The sequence below is a fragment of the Silurus aristotelis genome, assembly GCF_946808225.1.
Source record: "Silurus aristotelis genome assembly, chromosome: 12".
Taxonomy (NCBI): Eukaryota; Metazoa; Chordata; class Actinopteri; order Siluriformes; family Siluridae; genus Silurus; species Silurus aristotelis.
The window spans coordinates 23,678,069-23,705,434 of NC_139585.1; the positions used below are offsets into that span (position 1 = coordinate 23,678,069).

The 27,366-nt window shown below is 37.4% G+C and overlaps 1 protein-coding gene across 4 annotated transcripts in view; it reads right to left on the reverse strand.

Moving 5' to 3' along the window:
- The window catches only part of abcc3 (ATP-binding cassette, sub-family C (CFTR/MRP), member 3), a 62,075-nt gene that overhangs the window by 18,997 nt on the left and 15,712 nt on the right, over window positions 1–27,366 (reverse strand). For 2 of the 4 annotated variants that reach the window (XM_083556889.1, XM_083556888.1), the window contains exons 2-20: window positions 24,341–24,517; window positions 22,923–23,048; window positions 22,135–22,272; window positions 20,084–20,209; window positions 19,906–19,967; window positions 18,792–18,923; window positions 16,106–16,339; window positions 13,798–13,975; window positions 11,874–12,035; window positions 11,423–11,515; window positions 10,325–10,528; window positions 7,002–7,148; window positions 6,676–6,763; window positions 6,510–6,576; window positions 3,811–3,937; window positions 3,523–3,699; window positions 3,209–3,376; window positions 2,549–2,732; window positions 612–720 (exon numbers count right to left, since the gene is read on the reverse strand). In XM_083556889.1, the coding sequence (XP_083413015.1) occupies window positions 612–720; window positions 2,549–2,732; window positions 3,209–3,376; window positions 3,523–3,699; window positions 3,811–3,937; window positions 6,510–6,576; window positions 6,676–6,763; window positions 7,002–7,148; window positions 10,325–10,528; window positions 11,423–11,515; window positions 11,874–12,035; window positions 13,798–13,975; window positions 16,106–16,339; window positions 18,792–18,923; window positions 19,906–19,967; window positions 20,084–20,209; window positions 22,135–22,272; window positions 22,923–23,048; window positions 24,341–24,517 (2,699 nt within the window). The remainder of the gene's footprint in view (window positions 1–611; window positions 721–2,548; window positions 2,733–3,208; window positions 3,377–3,522; window positions 3,700–3,810; window positions 3,938–6,509; window positions 6,577–6,675; window positions 6,764–7,001; window positions 7,149–10,324; window positions 10,529–11,422; window positions 11,516–11,873; window positions 12,036–13,797; window positions 13,976–16,105; window positions 16,340–18,791; window positions 18,924–19,905; window positions 19,968–20,083; window positions 20,210–22,134; window positions 22,273–22,922; window positions 23,049–24,340; window positions 24,518–27,366) is intronic. The other 2 variants (XM_083556890.1, XM_083556891.1) reach the window with 1 other exon arrangement.

The following is a 27,366-nucleotide window of genomic DNA, read 5'->3' on the forward strand; positions in this document are numbered from 1 at the left end:
ATCTACCAAACTATTTTAAAAACAGCATGTTTATAGCAGAGGAATGGATGACCATTAATAGTCCAATTCCTAAAATGTTAGGCTTTAAAGCTAAGAAAGGAATAAAGAGGATAAACAGAAAGATGCATTAAGGCATAGACACTTGAGGTTGACCGATCCATCGGTTTTGCCGATAATTCGGCATCGATAGTTAAAACCATCTGGAACTACTGGCAAAAAACCATACCTATAGTTTTTCCGGGTTGCGTTATACAGTACGAGAGAGTCCTCTAAAGGCGAATCACTGACACCATGTGCTGTTTATTTGAATTTTTATTCATTTTGGATTGTACTCTTTTATTTATTTGGTGTTCAGTTTCTTTTATTTTCCTTAATATTTATGAATATAATAAATATATTTACATTTATTTAATTCAGCACATTTTCATGAATCTATACTTTTTTTTTATTTTTGTAATAATGTTAAGTACTTTTTTACATGGAGAGTTGTGTTTTTTTTAATACAGTATCTATTTTAATAACTACCGGTTGATTAATCGGTTATCGGCAAGTTCCATCCTACCTAGCTATCGGTAAAATAGGTAAATTGGTCAACCTTTATTAGACTCTACCTCATAAACTGTCTTCGAGCCTCATTGACTGCAGGTTCGTTGTCCACCATATCGGTGTGGTTACTGAGAGCATCATCAGGGAATAACTCTTCCTCGTCAATCAACACCTCTGCAACAAACAGATACATGTTCAAACAAGAAGAATTAACTCACTTTTCCCAAAAAGAAAATTAGCTGTACACATATCAAAGAGATTGCAGCATTATATCAGATCTTGCTGTTAACCATATAAGCTGAAAGGTCCAGGTCCAGGTAATAGAACGGGTCTAGCTCTAAAGGAACTGCACAGAAGTCATTTATAATGGTACATATGTCCCAAATTTCTTTCTCATAACCTTTAGTTGCTCTATTTCATAATGGTTTGTCTCAAATTATAGATTAATACACAATAAAAAATAAGAGAACTACATACACATTATTTGCTTTGAGAATGTTATTTGAGAAGTATAGAGAAGGTCAGAAGGAGTTGCATTGTGTGTTTGTGGATTTAGAGAAAGCGTACGACAGGGTGCCGAGAGAAAAGTTGTGGTATCGTATGAGGAAGTCAAGTGTGTCAGAGAAGTATGTGAGGGTGGTGCAGGACATGTATGAGGACAGTGTGACAGCAGTGAAGTGTGCAGTAGGAACCACAGTCTGGTGTAAGGTCTAGGGATGATTGTATCAAGTTAGAATACAGTGGTGATGGACAGGATGACGGACGAGGTCAGACAGGAGTCTCCATGGACTATGATGTTTGCTGATGATATTGTAATTTGTGGTGAGAGTAGGGAGTAGGTTAAGAAGAGCCTGGAGAGCTGGAGGTACACGCTGGAGAAAAGAGGAATGAAAGTCAGTAGGAGTAAGACAGAGTACATTTGTGTGAATGAGAGGGAGGGCAGTGAAGTAGTGTGGTTGCAGGGAGAAGAGGTGGAGAAGGTGGAGGAGTTCAGGTATCTGAGGTTAATAGTGCAAAATAATGGAGAGTGTGTTAGAGAAGTGAAGAAAAGAGTGCAGGCAGGGTGGAGTGGGTGGAGAAGAGTGATGGCAGGAGTGATTTGTGATAGAAGAATATCTGCGAGAGTGAAAGGAAAAGTTTATAGGACTGTGGTGAGACCTGCGATGTTGTACGGTTTAGAGACAGTGGCATTGAGTAAAAGACAGGAGGTGGAGCTGGAGGTAGCAGAGCTGAAGATGTTGAGGTTTTCGTTAAGAGTGATGAGGATGGACAGAATTAGAAACGAGTTTATTAGAGGGACAGCGCATGTAGGACGTTTTGGAGACAAAGTGAAAGAGGCCCGATTTAAATGGTTTGGACATGTGCAGCGGAGGGACTGAACTGAAACACACAAACCAGTGAAATGGTGGTGAGAGAAAAAAAGGGAAGTAAATCTTAATATAATTATTTTCCCATGTTTATCCACTGCAAATAAACCGGTAGTTGTGTTTGAGGCACTGTGTTTTCCCTCATTTGTTTATCTCAGTATTTACTTGTTATCTACACTATAAGGACAGAAGTACTGGGACACCTGACTTTTTCCACCATATGTGGTTCTTTCTTAAACTGTTACCACAAAGTTGGAGGCACACAATTGTATAAAATGTCCCTGGATGCTGTAGCATGACATTTTTAGGAGACCCAAACTTGTTCTAGCATGACAATGTACCCAAAACAAGCTCCATGAAGATATGGTCTACATGGGTTGGAGTGGATGATCTGTAGTGACCTTCTGTAAAACACTGACCTCAACCTTAAAGAACACTTTTGGGATAAATTGGAGTGCTGACTGCACCTGAGGCCTCCTTACATCACCTACATCTGGCTTTACTTATACCCTTGTGAACAAATTTCCATAAGCAAACTCTAAAATCTAGTGAAACATTTTCACAGAAAACAATTGAGATTATTTTAACAAGTGAATGGAGCCAAAACTCATTTAAATGTCCTGTGGCTTGTATACCTGTCACTTCATCATCCTCCATTATGTCCTCTAGCGAGTAGTTTCTCAGGAACTCAGCGAAGGTCCCATTCTCATTCAGCAAGTGCTGGTAAGAGCCCATCTCTGATACCCTTCCCTCCACCAGCACAACGATATTATCCACCTGGGGCAGGAAGCTGATGCTGTGGGTCACCAGGATCCGTGTCTGCACCATGAAACACATTTAGACTCAGTCACAATCGCTCAGAACATCGTGAGCACAATGACATCGGCACAGACTGTAAAAGCCTCTATTTCGCTATGTACTGAATGTCGCCACAGGTATGTGCTGATCAGTTAACAGCAGTGTTTATCTGGCACAAAATAAATTGTTGGACTCACTATTCCTGTTTGGAAAGTTAAGCTGCCAACATCCTGCCATTGTATGCTGGTGAACAACTCAACACATTGGAATATGCGAGATTATTTTTAGCCATGTAGAACACAAACATTGTGTCCCTGACGTAGCTTTGATGCTACTTAAATGATGTCATCCACTTAAGTGCACTAAGCCGGGGACACTATAAATATTAACCATCATTTGTCATTGCCTAGCATTTACATTTACGCCATTTGGCAGACGCCCTTACAATGATCTCATTCATACAATTGAGCATGACCTAAAGTCGTCTTGATATTCACCTTGTGACGGAGCGCTCCCTCTGGCCCAATGACATTGTCGAAGATGTGCTTGGCGACATGGGCATCCACAGCAGACAGAGGGTCATCTAGGAGGTAAACATCTGCCTCACTGTACAGAGCTCTGGCCACACTCACCCTTTGCCTTTGACCTCCAGACAGATTAATTCCCTATACAAAGACAACACATGAATAATTTAATACTCAAGATGCTTAACATAAGACGCTCAGGTGCTACACTGCGTAGTTCATAACTATAAAGTCTAAAAATTTATTTAAAAAGTCATGAAATTCATGAAGTCATGAAAAGACTGTACCTTCTCTCCTATTTCTGTCAGGTCACCTCCAGGAAGTACTTCCAGATCAGGGGTAAGGGCGCAGGCATCCAGCACACGTCGGTACTTCTCCTCTACATATGGCTTGCCGAACAGGATGTTGTCTCTCAGTGTGGCGTTCTGGATCCACGCCTGTTGTGGCACATAAGCCACTGAACCCTAACATCAGAGGAATGTTCAATCATTAAGTCTAGGATATCATGTCAGGTTGGACAGTAAACCGGACATTAGGAGTACATCTAATATAAGATATGAGAAGAATCCACTCACTTTGATGGAGATCTGTCCATCAAGCTTCTCCATTTCACCTAGCAGAGCTGATATGAGAGATGTTTTTCCACATCCCACATGTCCCACCACTGCTAACACTGAGCCCTGGGGCACCATCACGTTAATGCTGGAACACAGGATACAGATATGTATAAAACAATTAGGGTTACAAAGGGGCGGACAATTTCCGGTAAATTTCCAGAAACTTTCCGAAAACTTTCCATGGGAGCTTCATCGGGGGAAATTTGGAAATATTCCAAGTTGGAATATACCAGCAAGTTGGCAACTTACCCGGAATTTATAGAAATTTATGGGAATTAAGTAGAAATTTGGGGAAATTGATATAAACTGTATCATATATAACCACAAATATAAACATTTTATTTGGTATTAAGCTGACATGCATGAAAATGAATACAGATTTAAAAAATAACCACTTTTTTATTTAAGTGTTAGTATAATTTTGTTGCACAATAGCTTATACACAGCACAAGGACGTTTTAAACGTAAACTCATATAATATTTATGTAATTTACGCAAATACTCTCCAAGCTGGACATTTTTTTTTTAATTTTATACCGTAATTCCATGTTGTACTTTGTACTTCCTATTGCACATTAAAATATGTTTGCACATCGAAATGATTTCGCATTATTTTTCAAATACCGCCTTATTATTATATAACGTATTTTTCCTGTTACATTTTCCTGAAATTTCTCAGAATTTGGCAACCCTAATAACAATACATCAGTTTCAATAACAAATAAGGAATTAGTATAATAAACAATATGGAATTTCATTTTAACAAAGACAACTGCATTATGTAATTAAGTCTTTATTAAGTTCCATTAAACTACAAATAAATCATAAAACATTATATGGCCAAAGGTTTGTAGACCCCTGACCCATACAAAAACTGTTGCCAAAAAGGTCAAATTAAGAAAAGTTTTTTGCATATCCCTTTCAACAAAGGACATTCATTTAACAACAAAATTGATTTACTGTAAAAAAAAATTGCGGTAATAGATGTATTTGAAATCAATTTCTCACTGTTGAGCCAACCAGAAGTGTTGATGTTAAGGAAAAACTTGGCAGAAACCAGATTCTAAATTTGTCCCATCCTCATCTAAAAGACACGGGATACTGCTATGATCAGTTACATCCTTCTATAACTCTATACTATAGTCAAAATGGGTAATTGTGTAAAAGCTTGTGAGCAACTTATAAGTATGAGCCTCCGAGGGATTTCTGAATTGGTTACAGTTAACTAAAAAGACACTGTAACTAAGTTATTAACTTAGTGAGAGACATGAGTGCCAAATTGTTTATTGTCTTTGTATTCTGTGGCTTTAAGATTTTCCTTTCCTGAAAAAAATGTCCATGAAGACATTTGGCGATGATGGAGCGGGAAGAACTTGCACTCCAACCTCCACAAAGCCCTGACTTCAAGCCTACTGAACACCTATGGCACCACCTATGCGACACCAGTCCTCCTCTCCCATCATCAGTATGGGCAAATCTATGCTCTAAAATCTCATTAGATTACACATTGGTCTTTCTTAAAAAATTCAGAGGCTGTAAGAACATCAAAAGAGAGTTTAAAAGAGAGATTAATATGCATGGTTTTTGAATAGGTTGTTTAAGCCTATATAGGCATAATGGTCAGGTGTCCACAGACTTTTGGTAGTATGTGGTATTAAGCCCTATCCATGAAATGAAACATATTGCAATATGTTCAGGTTACTTTTTTTTACCAATCTGGAATTTTTAGATGCCTTTTTATTTTGTTTACTGTCACGCTTTTAATACCTGTTTTTAAATGTTTTGTTTTTTTTACAGCTCCATTCAGATTGTTATCAAAGCAGCAAGCTGATGTGTTGCAAAAGAAATCAGTTGATCTGTTTTCCTGTGTGTTCTCTAAAAGTGCCTCAACAGCATTAGGCTGCCTAAAACAGTTTTGCACTCTGTGGTTGAATAGCAGCAGTACTGTCAATGCTTGGAAAGAGCTTGACTTTTGCATTATATTCTTCCCAGAAACAGAGGCTTTTTGTACACTATATGGACATGGAATGGGATGCTTTTTCAGCATCCCATTCCACATTTACTCCACATTTTCTGTTATAATAACCTCCACTCTTTCTGGGAAGAAGTTCCAATAGATTTCAGAGTGTGCTTGTAGAGATTCAGGCACAAGGATGTTAGTAAAGTCAGGTACTGATGTAGGTGAGGTGACGAGGCCTGTGGTGCAATACGCACTCCAGTTCATTCCAAAAGGTGTTCAATAGGGTTGAGGTTAGAGCCACTCAAGATCTTTCACTCCAACCCATGTAGACTAAATGTTCATGGAACTGGCTTTGTGCACGGTCATGTTGAAACAGGTTTGGGTCTCCTAGTTCAAGTGAAGGGACTTGCACGTCCTATACGATGCAATGCCTCCAACTTTGGGTTAAAATCTGGAAAAGTCAGGTGTCCCAATACTTATGTCCATACAGTGTATTTCAAGTAATCAACTCCATTGCTTTTTTTGTATTAAGATATTGTAAATATACTAGTAAAAAATAATGATGTATAATGTTTTTAAAAGAACAAATTATTTACAACTAAAGTCCTTAATCAGCTCTTTAGGTATAGTGTGTTAGATGATAATTTTGTGTTGTTTTAACACCTCTGTGCATTCTTAGGCAAATGAACATCCTTACTTCTGAAGTGTGGGCGGATCTTTTTTGGCCCATGAGAATTTCCCGTTCAGGACGGTTACAGCATATTCTGGAAGTGCGATTAAGAATGAACATTCATGACTCATGTAAGCAACACAAGTTAAACACAAAAGCTGAAAAAAACTGATGTGTCATGATTACACCGCACCCGAGGCTGCAGGCTTTTTATCCACGCTGTCTGGGTCCAGCTCATCATGACTCAGGAATTGCTGAATGCGCTTGAGAGACACGCTAGCCTGTGTGCCGGACGGAAAAAAAGAAAATCTGTGTCTAGAAATGTTTTCTAAATGCTTAATAAGGACATGTTATATCTGGGCCCTGAGTGAAAAACCTGTCTATTCCAATAACTAATCATAAACAGTGCAAACTAGTCTTATTGGGGTTACAAATACAAATAATTTACAGCAAATTGTTAAGCTTGCATAAGAAGATTGTGTCATAAACTGCCTATGATACCCAAAAATATGTACTCACTTGCAGAACACTGCTTATGACCTGTGGAAGCATGTTCAGCGGAAATCGCAGGATGTTGAACAGAGCAAGCGAGACAAAGGCCTTGTCGGCATCTAAGACGTTGCTTTTGTCGACAGTCACATACACGGCAAACGTTGTCAATGCAACCTGAGGAAACATTCGAGCAATGTCAGTTAGACCTCACTTATCTCCTCCACACAGCCTTGAGACAGGACACTGATATTACTGGGGCTTTCTAGGAAATTTTTTTTTCTATTAAAATGATCTGAAAATTAACTTCAAAACACCCACATCTCACTATGTAATGACACTGTGAAAACAGACCGAAATAAAAACTCACTCACTAATGACTTCAATTGTCATTGAATCACAAGCTTATTTACTGGTACGTGCCATCAAAGGCAAAGGTTTCTACTACCATGGGCAAACATTAACATAAGGTGTTAAACAAATCAAAGCTATTTAAATTGCCTAAACACATTCCTGGTAGAGCTTGCGCACACACACACGCACGCACGCACGCACGCACGCACGCACGCACGCACGCACACACGCACACACACACACACACACGGCAATTACAATTCCATAACAGCTTGTGCGCATGTCGACTTCTTGTCCTACGAGAAAATTATTTGTTGGGGGAAATAAATTGTCAAAATTGTGTTTTGGCAAAGAATTATTGCCTATTTTTTTTTTTTTATCATAATATCTATAAAATCACAATATATAATACTGATGTAACATAAATCTACAAAAATACTGTATACAGTATATCTAATGTGTCCGACTGTTGTAGTTCAGCTATTGACAAAAATCCATTCCGTGTTTTTCCGGCTTCCGGTCCGCTGTCGTAACGAAAGCTCTTGCGATCAGCACGATTGTTTTGCACGTGAGACTGCACGCTGCACGGAGAGCGCAATATTATATTTATTGTTTATCATTTATTAATTAGATAATGACATTTATGCATTAATATATTAATATTTATTTCTTTTAGCCAATTTTCATGATTCATTTCTTTATTTTTTTTATGTTTGTAATAAAGTTAAGTACTATTTTACATGAAGTGTTTGTTTTCCAGTATCCATTTAAAAACTATCGGGTGATTAATTGGTTATCGGCAAGAACAATCCAGCCTAGCCACACACACACACACACACACACACACACACACACACACACACACACACACACACACACACACACACACACACACACACACACACACACACACACACACACACACACACACACACACACACAGTCCCTAAAACAATTCCCCCAATCACCATCACCAAATTACACAAAACAAGAAGAATTTGAGCAAAAGTCAGACTTCAAGCATTATACATGAAAGGATACAATTATTCTTTCTGCCAAAACTGAAAATCTCACAGTTATTCAATATACAATGTTTATTGGCTTTACCAGTTGCACTCATTTACCAGGAATAACTGTATGCACATTGGCACAAAAGCTTTTCAAACCACAGTATACAACACTTAAGTACATATTGTGTAAAGTATGTAATTTCAGTTTTCTAGAATATTTTCTCATTAATATTTTTCAAGTGATTGCATTCTTATATATATATACAGTGAGGAAAATAAGTATTTGAACACCCTGCTATTTTGCAAGTTCTCCCACTTAGAAATCATGGAGGGGTCTGAAATTGTCATCGTAGGTGCATGTCCACTGTGAGAGACATAATCTAAAAAAAAAAATCCAGATATCACAATATATGATTTTTAAACTATTTATTTGTATGATACAGCTGCAAATAAGTATTTGAACACCTGTCCATCAGCTAGAATTCTGACCTATAAAGACCTGTTATTCTGCCTTTAAAATGTCCACCTCCACTACATTTATTATCCTAAATTAGATGCACCTGTTTGAGGTCGTTAGCTGCATAAAGACACCTGTCCACCCCATACAATCAGTAAGAATCCAACTACTAACATGGCCAAGACCAAAGAGCTGTCCAAAGACACTAGAGACTAAATTGTACACCTCCACAAGGCTGGAAAGGGCTACAGGGAAATTGCCAAGCAGCTTGGTGAAAAAAGGTCCACTGTTGGAGCAATCATTAGAAAATGGAAGAAGCTAAACATGACTGTCAATCTCCCTCAGACTGGGGCTCCATGCAAGATCTCACCTCGTGGGGTCTCAATGATCCTAAGGAAGGTGAGAAATCAGCCCAGAACTACACGGGAGGAGCTGGTCAATGACCTGAAAAGAGCTGGGACCACCGTTTCCAAGGTTACTGTTGGTAATACATTAAGACGTCATGGTTTAAAATCATGCATGGCACGGACGGTTCCCCTGCTCAAACCAGCACATGTCCAGGCACGTTTTAAGTTTGCCAGTGACCATTTGGATAATCCAGAGGAGTCATTGGAGAAAGTCATGTGGTCAGATGAGACCAAAATAGAACTTTTGGGTCATAATTCCACTAAACGTGTTTGGAGGAAGAAGAATGATGAGTACCATCCCAAGAACACCATCCCTACTGTGAAGCATGGGGGTGGTAGCATCATGCTTTGGGGGTGTTTTCTGCACATGGGACAGGGCGACTGCACTGTATTAAGGAGAGGATGACCAGGGCCATGTATTGCGAGATTTTGGGGAACAACCTCCTTCCCTCAGTTAGAGCATTGAAGATGGGTCGAGGCTGGGTCTTCCAACATGACAATGACCCGAAGCACACAGCTAGGATAACCAAGGAGTGGCTCTGTAAGAAGCATATCAAGGTTCTGGCGTGGCCTAGCCAGTCTCCAGACCTAAACACAATAGAGAATCTTTGGAGGGAGCTCAAACTCCGTGTTTCTCAGCCACAGGCCAGAAACCTGACTGATCTAGAGAAGATCTGTGTGGAGGAGTGGGCCAAAACCCCTCCTGCAGTGTGTGCAAACCTGGTGAAAAACTACAGGAAACGTTTGACCTCTGTAATTGCAAACAAAGGCTCCTGTACCAAATATTAACATTGACTTTCTCAGGTGTTCAAATACTTATTTGCAGCTGTATCATACAAATAAATAGTTTAAAAATCATACATTGTGATTTCTGGATTTTTTTTTTAGATTATGTCTCTCACAGTGGACATGCACCTACGATGACAATTTCAGACCCCTCCATGATTTCTAAGTGGGAGAACTTGCAAAATAGCAGGGTGTTGAAATACTTATTTTCCTCACTGTGTATGTGTATATATATATATATATATATATATATATATATATATATATATATATATATATATATATATATATATATATATATATATATATATATTAAAAAAACTGAACTTTCCCACTCACCAGAAAGGGGGCACTGGTCCAGGCCATGACAGACAGGGCGCTAAGGTAGCCAGACTTGCGCAGCACGTTAAGTTCCTTTTGCCGAATTTGTAGGACCTTCTCCTTAAAAGAGGGCTCCCAGGCATAGAGCTTGAGGACTTTTATGCCGTTCAGGATTTCGTTCATCAGCTTGATGCGGGCGTCTTTGTACTTCATCTGCTCCACCTAGACGCCATGAAACAACTCAAATGAACAACTGATGTACAACGGCAATTTCAAAAAACTGCAAAATGTAATATCAGAGGCATCCAGTATTAATTTTCCATCTTGTCTTTTTTGCACATAGTTTTCTCCAGATTCTTTAAAGTTTTTAATGATAAGATATTTAACTGTTTTGCAATTTTAGGTTAAGAAACATTCTGAAATTTGTGGACACACTTTGTGGACAATCTTTACTTCTGAAAGACTCTGCCTCTCTAAGATACACTATGTATAATCTGTCATCTTACTGACTTGTTGTCAATTAACTTCATTAGTTGCAAAATGTTTCTCCAACTGTTTATTGTTAATAACACTTACTTTTTCCAGACTTTTGACTTTTTGTGGGATAAACACACATCGTTCACTTTAATTCTTAAATTCTGTAAAGATGCTTTAAGACAATGTCCTTTGGTGAAAAGCGCTATAAAAGAAAACTTGAACTTTCGTTGCCTTTTTTTGACACGTGTTGAAACCATCAAATTGGAAATGACCTTGTGTTTTTCTCTAAATGGTACATTTACCCAGTTTAAACATTTGATATGTTTTCTATGTCCTATTGTGAATAGAATATGGATTTTTAAGATTTTCAATTCATGGCATTCTGTTTTTTATTTCCATTTTACACAGTGTCCCATCTTTTTCGGAATTGGCGTTGTAAGTGCATACTCATAGAATGTCTAAAAAAAAAAACCTCATTAGATGCACGCTCCTTTTCTTTAGCAGTGTATCTGCAGTTAAAATGCGATGCTGAGCCGTTTACATACCCGTCTGAGTTTAAAATTGAAGTTTTAGTAACGAATTTCCTTTAAATTTCAGGAAACAAAATATTAATCTCGACATGAAGAAAGAAGAAGAGACCTGGTACGATCTGGTTTTCATGGCAATCACAGCATTAAAGGGAATCAGAAGAACCATAACAGCAATGCCTGCCAGGACAGAGGGACCCAGAGTCTACAAGATAAAGGGGGAAAAGGGAAAAAGAAAAAAAAGAAAAACAAAATCAAGAGATCAAAAAAGATCAGTAAGTAAGTTTTGGTGTCTTATCTAGCAAAATCTGAAATGTGGTACTTGTGCACTTTTTATAGGTAACCACTTTTCATTTATCGCATAACACAGTATGTCGAAAAGTGCATGAATTATGCTGCTCCAGTGACACACAACCATCCTCATAAACAGTGCAAAACTATAACAAACTATATGTTACTTTGAAGCTAGACATCCAGGGTTACTTCTCTCCAGTCTCTGTTCAGCTTTTTGTTCAACCTGTTAACTGTAGTGTAAAAAATGTTGAAAGGGTAGAATTACTGACCTGCCAGAGAAAGAAGAGAGCCAGTATGATCTGCAGTGGTGCAGACCACAGCATGTTCAGGAACGTGGTGAGGTCCATAAAGCGCTGAGCATCCACAGACATCAAGTTAACGATCTCTCCAACGGTGGATGAGCGCTTCGCTTCGTTAGTAATGACCAGAGACTGCACAAAGAGCAGCACAACAACATGGTCAAATGTAGAGTTGGGATGTAGAATTTGGCTGAATTAGCACGCTTAAATGACATGGATTTGAAGAATCAGGAACATGCCAGAATGTGGAAACACAGTCACTTTATAGCTCAAATTTATAGGAGAAAATAAAGATTATTTTTTTTACTTTTTTGATATGTCCAAAAACAAACTGCTACATCTTACTAGTGATGGAATCGTTTGAATGAATGCACTTCAGTTTAGTTAACTATCTAAAAGTGAGCTACACTTTTCTCCATCAACACACTGCACTTTGCAAGCACACTGGGGATTTATTTTGTCTAGAGAGCTAGGTCATGGATTTATTCAGCAAGGACAATTCTCATACACTTGAAAATGAGACAAACGCTGACAATTTCAATTTTGTTGTTAAACAACTTAGGACATGCCGTCTCATATTCATGATCTCAAATCCGAAAGTCTTCACTCTATTTTAATGAAAGCAAAAGACCTGGCCTCGGCGTTCCAATACTTTCGGAGGGGACGGCATTCTAAGCAGTTATTATAAATAATTAAATAAGTCATAAATAAATCTGATCACGCACCAGAAACCTGAAAGTCAAAAACCTGAAAAGCAGGTAAACACAACTCAGCTTGACCACAACTAATTCCCCTCACTACCACACCCGTTCCTCCCCCTGGGTGAACTATAAAAAGTGGTGCAAATCTGACTCTCTAGCATGACACAGCACAAAATGTCAGAGCATAAGGCAAGAAAATATATTTTTTCAAATATATAATTGGTAAACATACTTCTATATGAATATATAAATAATATTTTTTAGATAATCCACGATATAAATAATATTCCACAATATAGATAGTTATATTTTTTCATCTCACACTTATATATTGTTAATATCTTTAGCAGTTATGTGCAATTACCTCAGTGCAATAATAATAATAATTAGTTACACGTGTAAAAACTATAACTATTATTGTAGTCTGACTTTCTGCCATCTGTTTGGCATTGCTCCTACAAATATTTTTTATGAAGAATACGCTAATCTACGCTAATTTCACATTAATCATTACTCCAACAACTTCTCATTACATCCAGTTCCTGTGTTGTAATCGTCAGGGTACTTACAATGTGCCGTTATTTCTTACAGAATAACTTATATACTGTATGTAACTGAACCCAAACTATTTAAATATTTTCCTTTCGTAACGTTAAGTTCTCAAAAATGTATATTTATCAAAAAAACTTTAAACAGCTTTAAAGAAGTAGATTACTAATATAAATAAATAATTCGACCACCATATTATCTTTTTATCTGTCTGTAAACATTATAAATCAGAGGCACACCTTAGCGTAACTGCGCTAACCTCATCCCACATTACTGTGTAAAAGTGCACTGAAGCACACTAAACGATCCACACCTTTTCCTGCGCCCACACAGGGACAGGTTCCTTTTTCATTACTCATACATTCATCACAGCTTTCAAATGCAGTCTGACCTGATGGATGAGAGCGGCTAAAGCTCAGATCAACTTTAAGACTCGGCTGACGTTATTATGTTTTTGAAATGAGAGGCTTTGTGCTAGGCTTGAGCTATTACAATTTACACCGAAATTACACCGAAACACTTGTCAGAATAAGTTGTGTAAAAATGCGGGTCCGCAAGAATTTTTGTGCTAGTTCATAATCATTATCTGACAGCAGGGTGTATGTGCAGATGTGTGTGTCTGCATGTGTATGGTGGTCATGTACCTTTCTGTAAATTGCCCCTATGATAGCAGTGCGCAGCCTCATGCCTGTAACAAAGCAGTACTGGAAATGCTGATGTAGGATGAGTGTCTGTAATAGGGCACAGCCAAACATGCAGAAGGCCAGAGCAAAGCCCCACCAAGAAGGCACATCCTTCTTTTGGGTGAACCTAATTAGCAACCTGAAAGTCACAAAGAGTAACATGTTCAGCTGAATCTTTATCCACTGTATCTATTGCATATGTGGAATTAGGACTAAATTATATTTTAATATGTCAGCTTATGCTAAGCAAGGTTTATGCTAAGCAAATGTATTTACACATACAATAATCAATAATAAAAAATGCATAGGCAATTATTGAAAAAAAAAGTGTTAAAATATTTGCTGTACAGTTTTTCTTGAACTAGAAAAAAGATGATGTCATGTTCTTGCAATCTTCAAACTGTCTATTTTAGATGTAGCCCCAGATGCCCAGTTTGGTCTTCTGCTGTTGTTTGCCTCAGGGCTTGACATGCTCTGTACTGAGATGCTTCTCTGCTCAGTATCACTGTAAGGTGTGGTTATTCGAGTTTCCATAGTTTTCCTGTCAGCTCAAACCAGCCTGACCAATCTAGCCTGACCTCTCTCATACAGCAGTACATCTGCTCACTGGATGTTTTTCCCCCATATTTTTTCCTATAAATGTTGGACACCATTGGTTTTTGAACATGTTTTGAAAATCCCAAAATTCAATATGATTCGATTTCATTCAAATATATTCCAATCAATTCCAATGTTTTAGCATTATTATTGTATAGCACATAGACAATGAACATTGTTCCAAAGGAGTTCTACAGAATTAGATAGATATAACTTTTACATGTCTAAAATTAGTGGCGATAGTGGGAAGAAAAAAAAACTCCCTGCTATAGTAGAAGGAAGAAACCTTCAGAGGAACCAGATTCAAAGAGAACCAATCCTCATCTGGGTGACACAATGCCCATTTATTATAGTTCCATCATTGTTGTGGTTAACTCTTCACTGATGGACGCTCTAATGCAAAAACCTTTTATGAAAAGCATTTTAGCACTGTTTATTTATATCAATTACAGTCCAAATCTATTTCCATGAATGTTAAATGTAACCCTTCACAGTAACTTTATGGAACTTAGACTTAGAACCATCTTCAGCAGGAAGGACTGGTAGGACATCAAGATGAATAAAACAGGTCCAGAAAGAAGAAACTGACCAGTACCTCGACACAGGGGTGAAAAGAGGGGTTAAATGAGCCTGTTTAACAAAAGTAATTATGCAACAATCAAATTATCACATATTCCCCCATTTTGGTGCTGAACATTTCATCAAACAAAGGCCTAATGGAATAAATGTGGGTATACAGGCAGTTCTAATATCATGAATTCAAATGTTAAAAACAGCCATGATTTTGAGCAAGTTTTCACACTGGAGTGATACAGATCATATCCAGTATGTGTGCTTTCAGTGTCTTTTCCATGTGCCATCACTTGTGTGGTTAGTATGTTTAGCTTGACTATGATGGTACAAGACAGTGTCCCATTTTTTGGACCACAGAGCTTAATTTGCGTGTTGTGTAATAAAATGTCGGCCATTTAAGCTTTGAACCATCCATGCTTAATACATGGAAATCTAGCCTAGCGCTTTCATAAACATAGACAGAAAAACACAGCCTGTCTGTGGTTTCATCACATACACAGGGAAGTCGGAGCACCTGAAAAACAGCTAAACAAGGAAATGTGGTGGGATAAAAACAAATTAGCATTTGGCCTTTGCTTTGCAAATGACTCTAAAGAAAGAACCCACAGCGGAGGACAAGCAAGCATTGTGCTCGTTCTGACTATCTAATCGGCATATACCGCTCTGTATTTATGTCAAGCAAATAAGCTTATACGTGTGCTTGTTATATTGCATACATGAAGGTCATGCTCTAAAAGTAAGTTGATTCAATACCAAGAACTCTATGTGGGCTTTTAAGGTTCCACACAATAGCCAATCGTGTTTAAATACTTCTATCTGCAACTGCAACATCTGTTCCCTCCAAACTGGCCTTTTTCATGCCACTTCATTAGTCACCATTGATATAACACTAATATCGATTTAAGTAGATAGCAGCGTCGCAGGAAACCCAGCAACGCTACAGAACTGCTGACAGCTGCTGATAAATAACTCTAAGATAAGGCTGATCAAACACCATTTATCACGTTCTGCCTCTCAGCAAGTAGCTGTAACTCATGACACGCCACTCGCTTCCCTGTCGTAAATTATCGATCGTCTGTGTCTTGTCCCTGCTTTGCACCTGAGCAGCTGAGGGTTGATGAACACGATGATATCCTGTAGCAGCTTGAAGGCTGAGCCAATGAGAAAGTAGGGCCCGAAGGCTCGGATCAGGGCGTACAGGAATGACGGCTGCTGAGACTCCTTCTTCTTGGAGAGCAGCACTTCCACCTCCTCAGGATTTTTTACATCCGCATGGTTGCTCTCCGCCTCAGCTTTATTGTACACGGCCTGTCCATTTATTTCCTCTGCAGACCTGTCGAAGTTATTAACAGAACAGCGGTCATGAGATGCTTTCGATAAAAACTGCTGAGCTTGTCATTGTCCTTGGCTTGTTTTTTTGCTGAACATAAGCATTTTTTGTGGGAAAAACGGAGTACGACAAAATTGTATGCAATTTCCTTTGGAACTGTCTTAATAACTGGGCAGATTAAAATAACATGAGATCTTGAACACTACATGGGGAAAAAAAACACTTTGGTTCATGTATGGTATAAACAAGTGGGTCTTGACACCAAAAATTTATTGTGTACACAATATACAGTGAGGTAAATAAGTATTTGAACACCCTGCTATTTTGCAAGTTCTCCCACTTAGAAATCATGGAGGGGTCTGAAATTGTCATCGTAGGTGCATGTCCACTGTGAGAGACATAATCTAAAAAAAAAAAAATCCAGAAATCACAATGTATGATTTTTAAACTATTTATTTGTATGATACAGCTGCAAATAAGTATTTGAACACCTGAGAAAGTCAATGTTAATATTTGGTACAGTAGCCTTTGTTTGCAAATACAGAGTAGTCCTCCCGTGTAGTTCTGGGCTGATTTCTCACCTTCCTTAGGATCATTGAGACCCCACGAGGTGAGATCTTGCATGGAGCCCCAGTCTGAGGGAGATTGACAGTCATGTTTAGCTTCTTCCATTTTCTAATGATTGCTCCAACAGTGGACCTTTTTTCACCAAGCTGCTTGGCAATTTCCTCGTAGCCCTTTCCAGCCTTGTGGAGGTGTACAATTTTGTCTCTAGTGTCTTTGGACAGCTCTTTGGTCTTGGCCATGTTAGTAGTTGGATTCTTACTGATTGTATGGGGTGGACAGGTGTCTTTATGCAGCTAACGACCTCAAACAGGTGCATCTAATTTAGGATAATAAATGTAGTGGAGGTGGACATTTTAAAGGCAGACTAACAGGTCTTTGAGGGTCAGAATTCTAGCTGATAGACAGGTGTTCAAATATTAATTTGCAGCTGTATCATACAAATAAATAGTTCTATAAATCATATATTGTGATATCTGGATTTTTTTTATTTTTTTTTTTAGATTATGTCTCTCACAGTGGACATGCACCTACGATGACAATTTCAGACCCCTCCATGATTTCTAAGTGGGAGAACTTGCAAAATAGCAGGGTGTTCAAATACTTATTTTCCTCACTGTATCTACTGTCTTAAAATCAGAAATATTCAGCTACATATCTAAAGGTCGGAGGAGAATTGCAAATAGATTGTAAAAGCTAGTGGCCTGATAAAGCATAACATAAAATCAATATTCGAAATGTTTGCAAAAGGAGAACCTAACGACTCTTAGAAGAGAACAGGAAGCTTCGGCTATAAAAGAGAAAGAGGAACATAGGCTCCTAAAGGAGTTACGTTTACTCATGCAGATTTAAGCCAATCACATTAGTGGGAAAAATCCCTAGTCTCTCAAATCTGAAGTGAGACAGCATTCACAGAGGCTTCTGCTTTCACTGTACTGTCTCCCAGCAACAGTGCCACTTTCTCAATATTGGAATAGTTGTCAGAATACATATGTGTTAATGATACATATATTTACAACCTTGAACTTTTTCTGAATTTGTACTGTATTGGAATGTAAATGGATTTTTAACATGCAATACAGTATATTTATTAGCAAGCCAAAAATCTGTAGAACAATCTTAAATTGTATTTATAGTTGAAATCTCTCTATCAGCTTTGTCAATCTTTATATTTTTGCGCATTATCATCGCTCAAGAATCAGGCCATTATAGTCCTGACCTTGCTAGGCCATTCTAACCTTTTCAGGTTCTTGGTTTTAAAGTTGGCAGCCCAACTTCAAGGTGAACCTCAAGTCTAGAAATCTGGCTGACATAAGCATTTTTTCGTCTAGGACCGCCCTATGCTTAGTTCATTTGCTTATGCAAGTCTTTTAGGAAAAAGCACCCCCCCCCCCAACATAATAATGCTACCACCACCATGCTTCACTGCATGGATGTGGTTTTTAGGATGATTAGAAGTGTTTGTTAAATGTAGCTTTTTTTCTAATGCAAATAAGCTTTTTTTTCCAAATGTTTGCTGAATCTCCAGAACTTTATATGGCTAATTTAAGTAATGATTTCATTTTTAACACTCTTCCATTAAACCTGCTTGGTAGAGAATCTAGACTGTGGTTGTCCCAGGAACAACTGTATTATGTACCATTATACTGTCACATATGAACACAGGTCAACCCAATTCAACTAGCAGGTGTAAAAACTTGTACTTTTTATTAAAAAATCTATTTTGGAAACCATGCTAATCCCTTCCCTAATACACACAGTATTCTTCTAACGAGAAATTTCAGTCCAAAGATTTAACACAATGTAGACCGAATATAGTAGATCTGTATCTACAGAAGTGACTCTCAATGACATCCACTGTATGAAAAATCAGCACTGGGCCTCAACATACCTTTGTAATTTAGACTTCTCCACTTCCCATTCCTTGAGGAGTTTGGGTACCACCACTTTCGAGCTGTCATCTTTATTCAAGGACCACAGGTCTTTGTTTTCCAGGGGAGATTTATAGCCTTTTATTGCCATTCTGGGAAACAGAAAAACACAGACACACACATTCACTATATATATATATATATATATATATATATATATATAACTATATATATATATATATATAACTATATATATATATATATATAACTATATATATATATATATATATATATATATATATATATATATATATATATATATATATATATATATATATATAAACAAGGTTAAAGGTTAGATAAATATGTTAGATAAAAGTTTGGTTGAAACGATTTAGAGGTTATGAATTCTTGCACACTGAAGTTTGATTAATAGAATAACTTCAAATTTTAAGGGTTTGAATAATATGTGATTTTAAGATTTTTGAAAAAAGGAAAAAAAAAAAAAAAAAAAAAACAGAAAAGCTAAATAGTTTTACACCAATACCGGAACAAAACACAGTGAAGGTATGTGAACAGCAAGCTATATTTAAGTTAAATGTAAAGCTCTTGTATTTTAGGTGTAACATTCACTGTTGGAGACGGATGATCCGCTGTGGAGACCCCTAATGGGAGCAGCTGTAAGAAGAAGAAGATTCACTGTTGGTCTTTTAGCTGACAATATACTAGCTGGGTGCTAATAAAGTTTGTGGGCAACTATTTTGGATACTGGCATAAAGAAATTAAGGACACCGGCATAAAGGCAGGCTTCTATGTACTACTTTTATACCACCTGTAAAATCTTCTTGCTCAAAGACCATGGTTAGGTGGGTAACGATTAATATTTAGCCTAACCTCTGCAACAACAACATACATTGTTTGCAAATGATTTGTTTATTTAATCTGCAACAGCGTTCCCCAGTATTGATACAGTAAACGATTACAGTGGTAGTGACCTTAACATTTTCTGTAATTAAATCGGACCGTTTTATCTGTGTCTATAGCAAACAACATAGGAAAACGAAAGCATTTGCATTTCCATTCCCACACCACACTGGTGTAAAACCTATGGCCATGAATAAACATGGATACTACCTTGTGAACCACCAGAAGGTCATTCTTGACAAGAACCCAGCAGAGGATTCTGGACATGGATTCTAGAAAAGAAATAAAACAAGACACTTCATAGACACTGTGAATTACTGAATATGCCACCTGAACCCACACCGTACAAATCCCCACCCACTCCCTCTCTTCCCACAGCCACACTTACAGGATCTGTGATTACATTAGAGAAGAGCGGAGGCTTCTCGTTGAAGCAAGACAGGATGAGCTCCACCACCGTGAGGCTGAAATACATGTAGAAGGTTGTGAAACGCAGTTTGTCTTTAACCTCATCCTGAAATGAAAAAGAAGAAGAAAAAAAAAAAAAGAATAAGAAAGAATCTCTCATTACATCTCAATTACCATCATTTCAAACACATACATCTTCCTCTTCCCGGCTCTTCACATTACCCAATGCCTGATCTTCCTCCTTATCTTAATTTCTAATAATCGCTGAGATTTCTTTTTATTCAAGACCAAATGCAATGGATCGCCTGATGAAACAAACGAAGGTATTAATAAAGGTAATTCCGCAGCACCTTCACATACTAAACCTTAACCAAAGGAATATTCTATAAAGAATTGACCTTAAGAGCGTGAGATGTGTTGCGAACGTGTTTATGTTTGCACAAGTAAAAATGTTTATTTAAGTAAGAATGTCAAACATTTTGCAGGGTGTACGCTGTACATAGCTCCAGGGCCACGGTGGTTTCCAAAAGCGCTATAAAGTTTGCTTTCATACAGTTTTTCTCCATCTTTCATTGCATTAAGCACAGCTTTTTAAAGTAACCAATGAACAGCAATTAACATACATCACTACATTTCATAAAAAAAAAAAAAAAACAAGATAGAAACACTGATTATGAGATAAACTCTGATAAAATACAACAGGAATAAACATGTCCAAAGACTCTTAACTCTCCACATTTCTCTTTCTATTGTAGAAAGTAATAAAAAACATAGACAAAGCAACTTATTCAATTGACAGGGGCTTTAAGTAAATTGTAAAATTTGTAAATTGTAGTTGAAATTCTGGTCAATAAGCTTATATAAACTGGCACCTTATAACACTATAGCAGTGGCAGGCGTGCATTTCAGGATGAGGCTTTCAGTGGTGTCCTACCTGAATCAATCCACCTCCTAATTTCATCATTATGACAACACGGCTATAGAAACCAGCAATGTTATAAAGAAACTCCGTATAACACCGCTGAATTACAGACATGTATTTCATACAGTGGGAATGAACGGCATCACTAAAGCAAGAAACCCAATTAACACATTTCAATAAGTCTCATTTCACTGTAGCCACAGCTGCATACATCATTTTCCAGCACAAGCATCAATAATAAATAACATGACCCCTGGTTTTGCGTGCATTTTTGTGCATTTTAGCTGTGCAATGCAGTTTTTTTCCCCTGCCGATTTGAAATGAAGGCAAATTGTGTGGTTTTGTGCAAATTCTACAAGGGATAGAACGTAACATATAATATATAAATGGTTCCTGAAAATGCTTAACAACTATTTTGAACTGTTTTGCCTCACGATGTCCACCTTTTCTTAAAAGTCCATCTTGTAAATGCCTTATAGAATTATATATATATATATATATATATATATATATATATATATATATATAATTGAATAAATCAATTTCTTCTTCTGTCATCCATTGTGGTATCAAAAAACAGCTTTTAAATCCACAAGAAATGTTTGTGCTTGTGCAGTTTGCTACAGATACAGTTTGTGAGCTCTGTATAGTGATCAGTGGGCTGATCATCCAATCAAAGGATGTGAAAATGGCGACGTTATTGGGCGCCTGCTGGATGGCCTCAGAGTGGCGAACTCAAAATCTGGAATATGGATTGTAAGATACTGTGCACCCACAGTGTTCACTGTGAAGGGCTTACGGCAGATACCTTGACCCTGGCAACATGTGAAGTGATGTCTGATTGGACAGGAACTCTAACGTACACTTATACTCGGTTGCACACCCGAGAGAGTAGCTATGAAATGAAGAGAATAGCTTTTGAGAATAATTTGATATATATTCGTAGACAAGCGCAAGTCAGTGATTTTGATAGAGCCAGCAAAGAAGGCCTTGTTGGCCATGATGGCCAGCCACTGCAATATATACAGCACATATATCTTTTTAAACAGAATTATTTTAAGCTGCAAGTGTGCTTTAGATGCTGAAAAAATAACGAAATTGGTACAAACCACCTGGCGGGCCTGAAGGATCTTCGAGCGGAAAGGCACAATGGCGCACAGCACAGAGATCGTCCAAAATATAAAAAGCACTCCCGAAGACTGCACCCCTTTCAGACGCTCATACTGGATAAGAAAGGTGGCTAATAGCTGTCAGAAAGAGAGAGGGAAAGTAGTGTTAGACAGAGTCACATACAGATATTTATGTATTGGATTTAGATGGGTTTTGTATTAATATACTGATATACTATAGAACAGAATACACTGCATATTTGGTCACTTTGATAAGAAAATCTGTGCACATCGAACCAATCAATCTTGTCACACAAGAGGTCAAGAGACTCAGTTAATGTCCACATCGAACGTCAGAATGGAGTCAGTTATCGTTTATCGTTTATTAATGCCCAAATGTATGGTTTTAGTATTTGAGTGTCAGGATTATGAGTAAAAATGATTTGTTGAAGCAAGTAGTCAGATTGATTGAGTCAAAAGGTCCAAAGTAACTGAAAAAGAACATCATGCCCAACCTTGAACTCTACTTGCTACAACAGTAAAAGACCACATCAAATAAGAGCAGGAATCTGACACTACAGTGGACCTTGTCTCACTTGCTCGCATTTTTTTCCACAATCCGATGTTTGATGTTAACGCTACTCAAAAAGCTTCACCTGCATTTCCATGCCTTTTTATGCATCTCATTGCTGCAACAAGATTGTAAATTTGCCTATTGTACATTTTGTTTGTTTCTGCAGATTCTGATTCATCAAATGCCAGCAGCATTACAATGTTTCTATAATTACCATAGTGACACCAAGTACTAATGGAGTGACAAAGTATATCGGAGGTTTCTTAGGGTCCTGGTTCAATTCGCTGAACGATGTGAAGAGGTCTGCCCAACACACGATCCATAAAATAATGCCAAAAATCTGCACACAGAAAAAAAAAATTACACACAATCTGTTCATAAATGAAGAGCCTACGCTATTACCCTGAAAACAAGAAAAAAAATACCAACTGATAATACATTTAACATGACATTCAACTTTACAATCTCTCTCTCTCCCTCCCTATATATATATATATATATATATATATATATATATATATATATATATATATATATATATATATATATATATATATATATATATATATATAAACCTCAATATTCCCAGGGGGTTATGTTCTATGAAAAAATTTGGAGGTTTTGACTCTCCTTTTGATGGTTCCTTTTTAAAGGGGAATTGTACTGTACTGTAAACTCAACAAAAATTGTGAATGACATCATAAATGTTTTATTTTCAACTTCAAATGAATAATACAATAATACAAATTGTTTTTCAAACATTTTTATGTAATTTATTAGTACAAACTCTGTTCTGAAATGTTACTCCGAGCCACTCGCGGCTTTTCACAAACTATTTTTCACAAGTTACTCTTGAAAATAAAAATTCGCAAACTATCGGGGTCGCCAGTGTCAAGGTCGCGAGTATCGAGGTTCCACTGTAAATACATACATACATACACATACATATATATATATATAAATATAAATATGTACGCACACACACTGACCAGGCATAACATTATTACCACCTGCCTAATATCATGTTGGTTCCCCTTTTTGCTGCCATCTAATCAAAAGACGTGAAAATGCGGGTGTTTTGGACGCCTGCGAAATGTCCTCGAAGTGGCAGACTCAAAATCTGTTTAGTTAAAGCAACATCCAAACAAATTTTAGCAGTCACATCAAGTTTTGCCGGAGTCAAAGGTATCTATAAGCCCTTAACCCTTGTTGATTGTGAAGGGCTTATAGATACTTTTGACTCCGGCAACACGTGATGTGACTGCTAAAATCTGTTTGGATAGAAACTCTAACCTAAACTTACACTCAGTTGCACCACTCCTAGAAACAGCTCAGCCAATATATATATATATATATATATATATATATATATATATATATATATATATATATATATATATATATATATATATATATATGTAAGAATTATACAGTATACAGTATAATTATAGAGAAAAAGAGACATTGGAAAACCAAAAACTAGACTTCTGTAGTATTGAATATACTGTAGTCTAGAAAGTGTTTTGAAACATTGAAGGAAGGAAGTCTAAAAGATTTTGCAATGCTCTACTAACATATCCTTCCTAATTCCTCCTAGTTTTTGCAGAGACCAGCAAGATTTTACCAGCTTACCGTTTTTATTCTGTTTAATACAGACATCATAATGTAGTCGCTCTTGTTCAGCTTGAGATAAGTGAAGTAAAAAGGGAAGACGAGCCACAGGTAAATGCAGGGGATCCATGGGAGCACGGAGAGCTGAAAGCACTCAGTTAGGTCAGGGTTGCTATGGTAGAGGGTCAGATTCAGGTCCTGAAAAGAAAAAAAAAACAAAAACAGCTCACTTACACAGATTGTACCTGCAAAATATATACATACATACTGTACATCAGCAATAGATGAACTGTACATGGAGGAGATATTTAATGAGAAATCGGTATAAAAATCTATATTCCCTGAACTAATGTCACTTTCGGAGAGTTTTATGTCTGTTGGTTATTTTTAGGTAAAAACTGGAATTGCGTATTCACAAAATTCCAAAGATGAGATGTGGAGAAAGTCTGCTTACACAAATGCTTAAAGTAATTTTCTGGGTGGCTTGTTTGGAATATTAATATCACCTACATGCTGAGGTTTGCCAGATGTGTAGCTTATACTATGTACTATTGAGATCTACTGTCTTGTCCAGTCGGTTTCCGGAAGAAATATTCACTTCCAACCTTGCATAGCTAACTAAAGAGACAATCTTTAACTACTTTCCTATTCTTCTATTTGGTGCAATGAGGGTTTCAAGGGAAAAATGGAATTAGAGCTGTAGGTCAATGTGTATCACAAACTCATCTTAGAGCAAAGTTTGGATTACATAATTTGCATTTACCTGTTTATGTTACAGTGTGTTAGTATTTATGGTATTACATTTACACCAATATTACTTCCACTGAAAAGTTGTACAGGGATTAAAATTTTACTGAATTCCTATTCAAGACCACAGAAATGTCCATTTGTAATTTTGAGACTTATCACGTCAATGCCGCAGCTTTCAATACCCTGGAATCTAATAAAGGTTAACAGATGCTGCTCTGTGCATGAGAAGAATGTCCTCATCTCCCTTCTGTTGATTAGTGCAATAATAGGTAATCACAGGCGTCTGTCTGCTCTATTAAACAGTCTACAGCAGTTAGCCCTCTCTTCTACTTCTTTTTGCAATCTAATATAGAGTGAATGCATGCTGAAGAAAATGGCCAGATTGTTTCCTTAAAGAAAATCATAGCAACATACAGAATATGTGCTGTTACGGTCTGTTAGAAAGGAACCATCTCCCTACATCTAATCCTACATTTAAGGGATCAGTATATTGACCTTCAAAAATGTCAAGAAACCATAGTAATTTTAAGGTGTGCTGACATTTGCGCATTTGCCTCACCTAGCTGTCTAGCAGACAGGTAACATATTGAAGTAATAGGATGTGAGAAGTTTGATCGAGCTGTGCCATTCGGTAGCTACCTAGCAATTTAATAAAAAAAATAAATAAATCTATTTGATGAAGTATACCATATTTTTCGAACTATAAGCCACTATTTTTCCCACGTTTTGAACCCCGCGGCTTAAACAACGAAGCGGCTTTTTTATGAATTGGTTTTTCCCGGTTTTACAAACTTCAAGCCAAAAAACTGAGCACCAAAACATTAGACCAATGAAATTTCCGAACGGAAACAAAAAAAAGCACCTCACCTTTGTTCTGAGCTGCACGGCATCAGGAGAATAAATTTATTATTTTTTTTAAACACACGACGATGCCAAAAGAAAAACTCTCGAGAGAAATAGTTGTGAAAGAAAGGAGGAAGACGGTGAACAATGACTTTCTTGGTAGGCTACTTGGTTTAGATACAAGCCGTTGTAACGCGTTGAGTCTGGGTGAAGGGAGAGCTCGCTAACTCCAGTTGCAACAGAAATCATACAGACAGGTTTCCAAAACTCGTGCTTTTTTATTATTCTTGGCAACAGCGTTAAGGGTTAGTCAGAAAAACTTAAAAAATGAGCATCAGAAAATAATAAGGACATATTCCTCGGTCTTGCACACATGCAGTAATAGCGGAAAAATGCGGCGGCAGGCTATTCCCAAAATGCCGTTCTGCTCTTAAAGGAGCCACAACATATTTCACCCGGTACACCGTGTAACAGACACTGTCTTTCGTTAAAGCCTGTGTAAAGTTCATTAGTTTCAGTGTAGACATTATGTAGGCTTATTTATGTTCAAAATAAAAATCTTTGTCAAATTCAGTGGGTAAAGCTTATATATGGGTGCGCTTTATAGTCCGGAAATTACGGTACACTAGTTTGTGGACACCTGAACAGACAAACAGTCATATTAGTCAAAACTGCAGCATACCATCTCTATACATTACTTCCTCATTAGCAAATGATAATATTTAGCATGTTATACCAAAAGATTAATATGGGCTTTTTGAACATCCAAACTCCATATTTAGTCTTCAGTTGCTGTTATGAAAACCGCCACTATACTAGAAAGATGTTCCAATAGATTTTGAGTGCATCTGTGGAGATTTGTGCTCATTCAGCAACAAGGGTGTTGGTAAAGTCAAGTACTGATGTAGGTGAGGTGAGGAGGCCTGGGATGCAGTCAGCATTCCAATTAATCCATAAGGTTTTGAGGTTAGAGCTCTATAGCAGGCCACTGAAAATCTTCTATTCAATCAAATTCAAGGCATATCTTCCTGAAGCTCGCTTTGTGCACAGGATCAGGTGGATCAGGTTTGGGTTCAAAGTTCAGGTGAAGAAAAAATGTCAAGGTACCACATCCAGAGGCATCCTATACAAATGTGTGCCTCCAAATTTGTAGTAACAGTGTGGGGGAGAAAATCATATGACTGGTAACTTCAGATGTCACAAGTTAGTTTGGTTCCTATAGTGTTAAACTGTCAGAATACCTGCGTATTCTTCAGCCACAGCAACAGCCAACTGCTTTTCCAAGACTGCCATTCAGATGTTCTGGCTTTTGTTTGTTGTTTTCCTTCATGACTGGCATAACTACAGAGCAATTGAACAGGGTGGGGGTTGGCGTGTGTGAGACAGATGTTCATTCAATGCTTTTTTAGTTAGTAAAATGTATTCATTTAAAAGGAGACTAAAATGAAAGATGG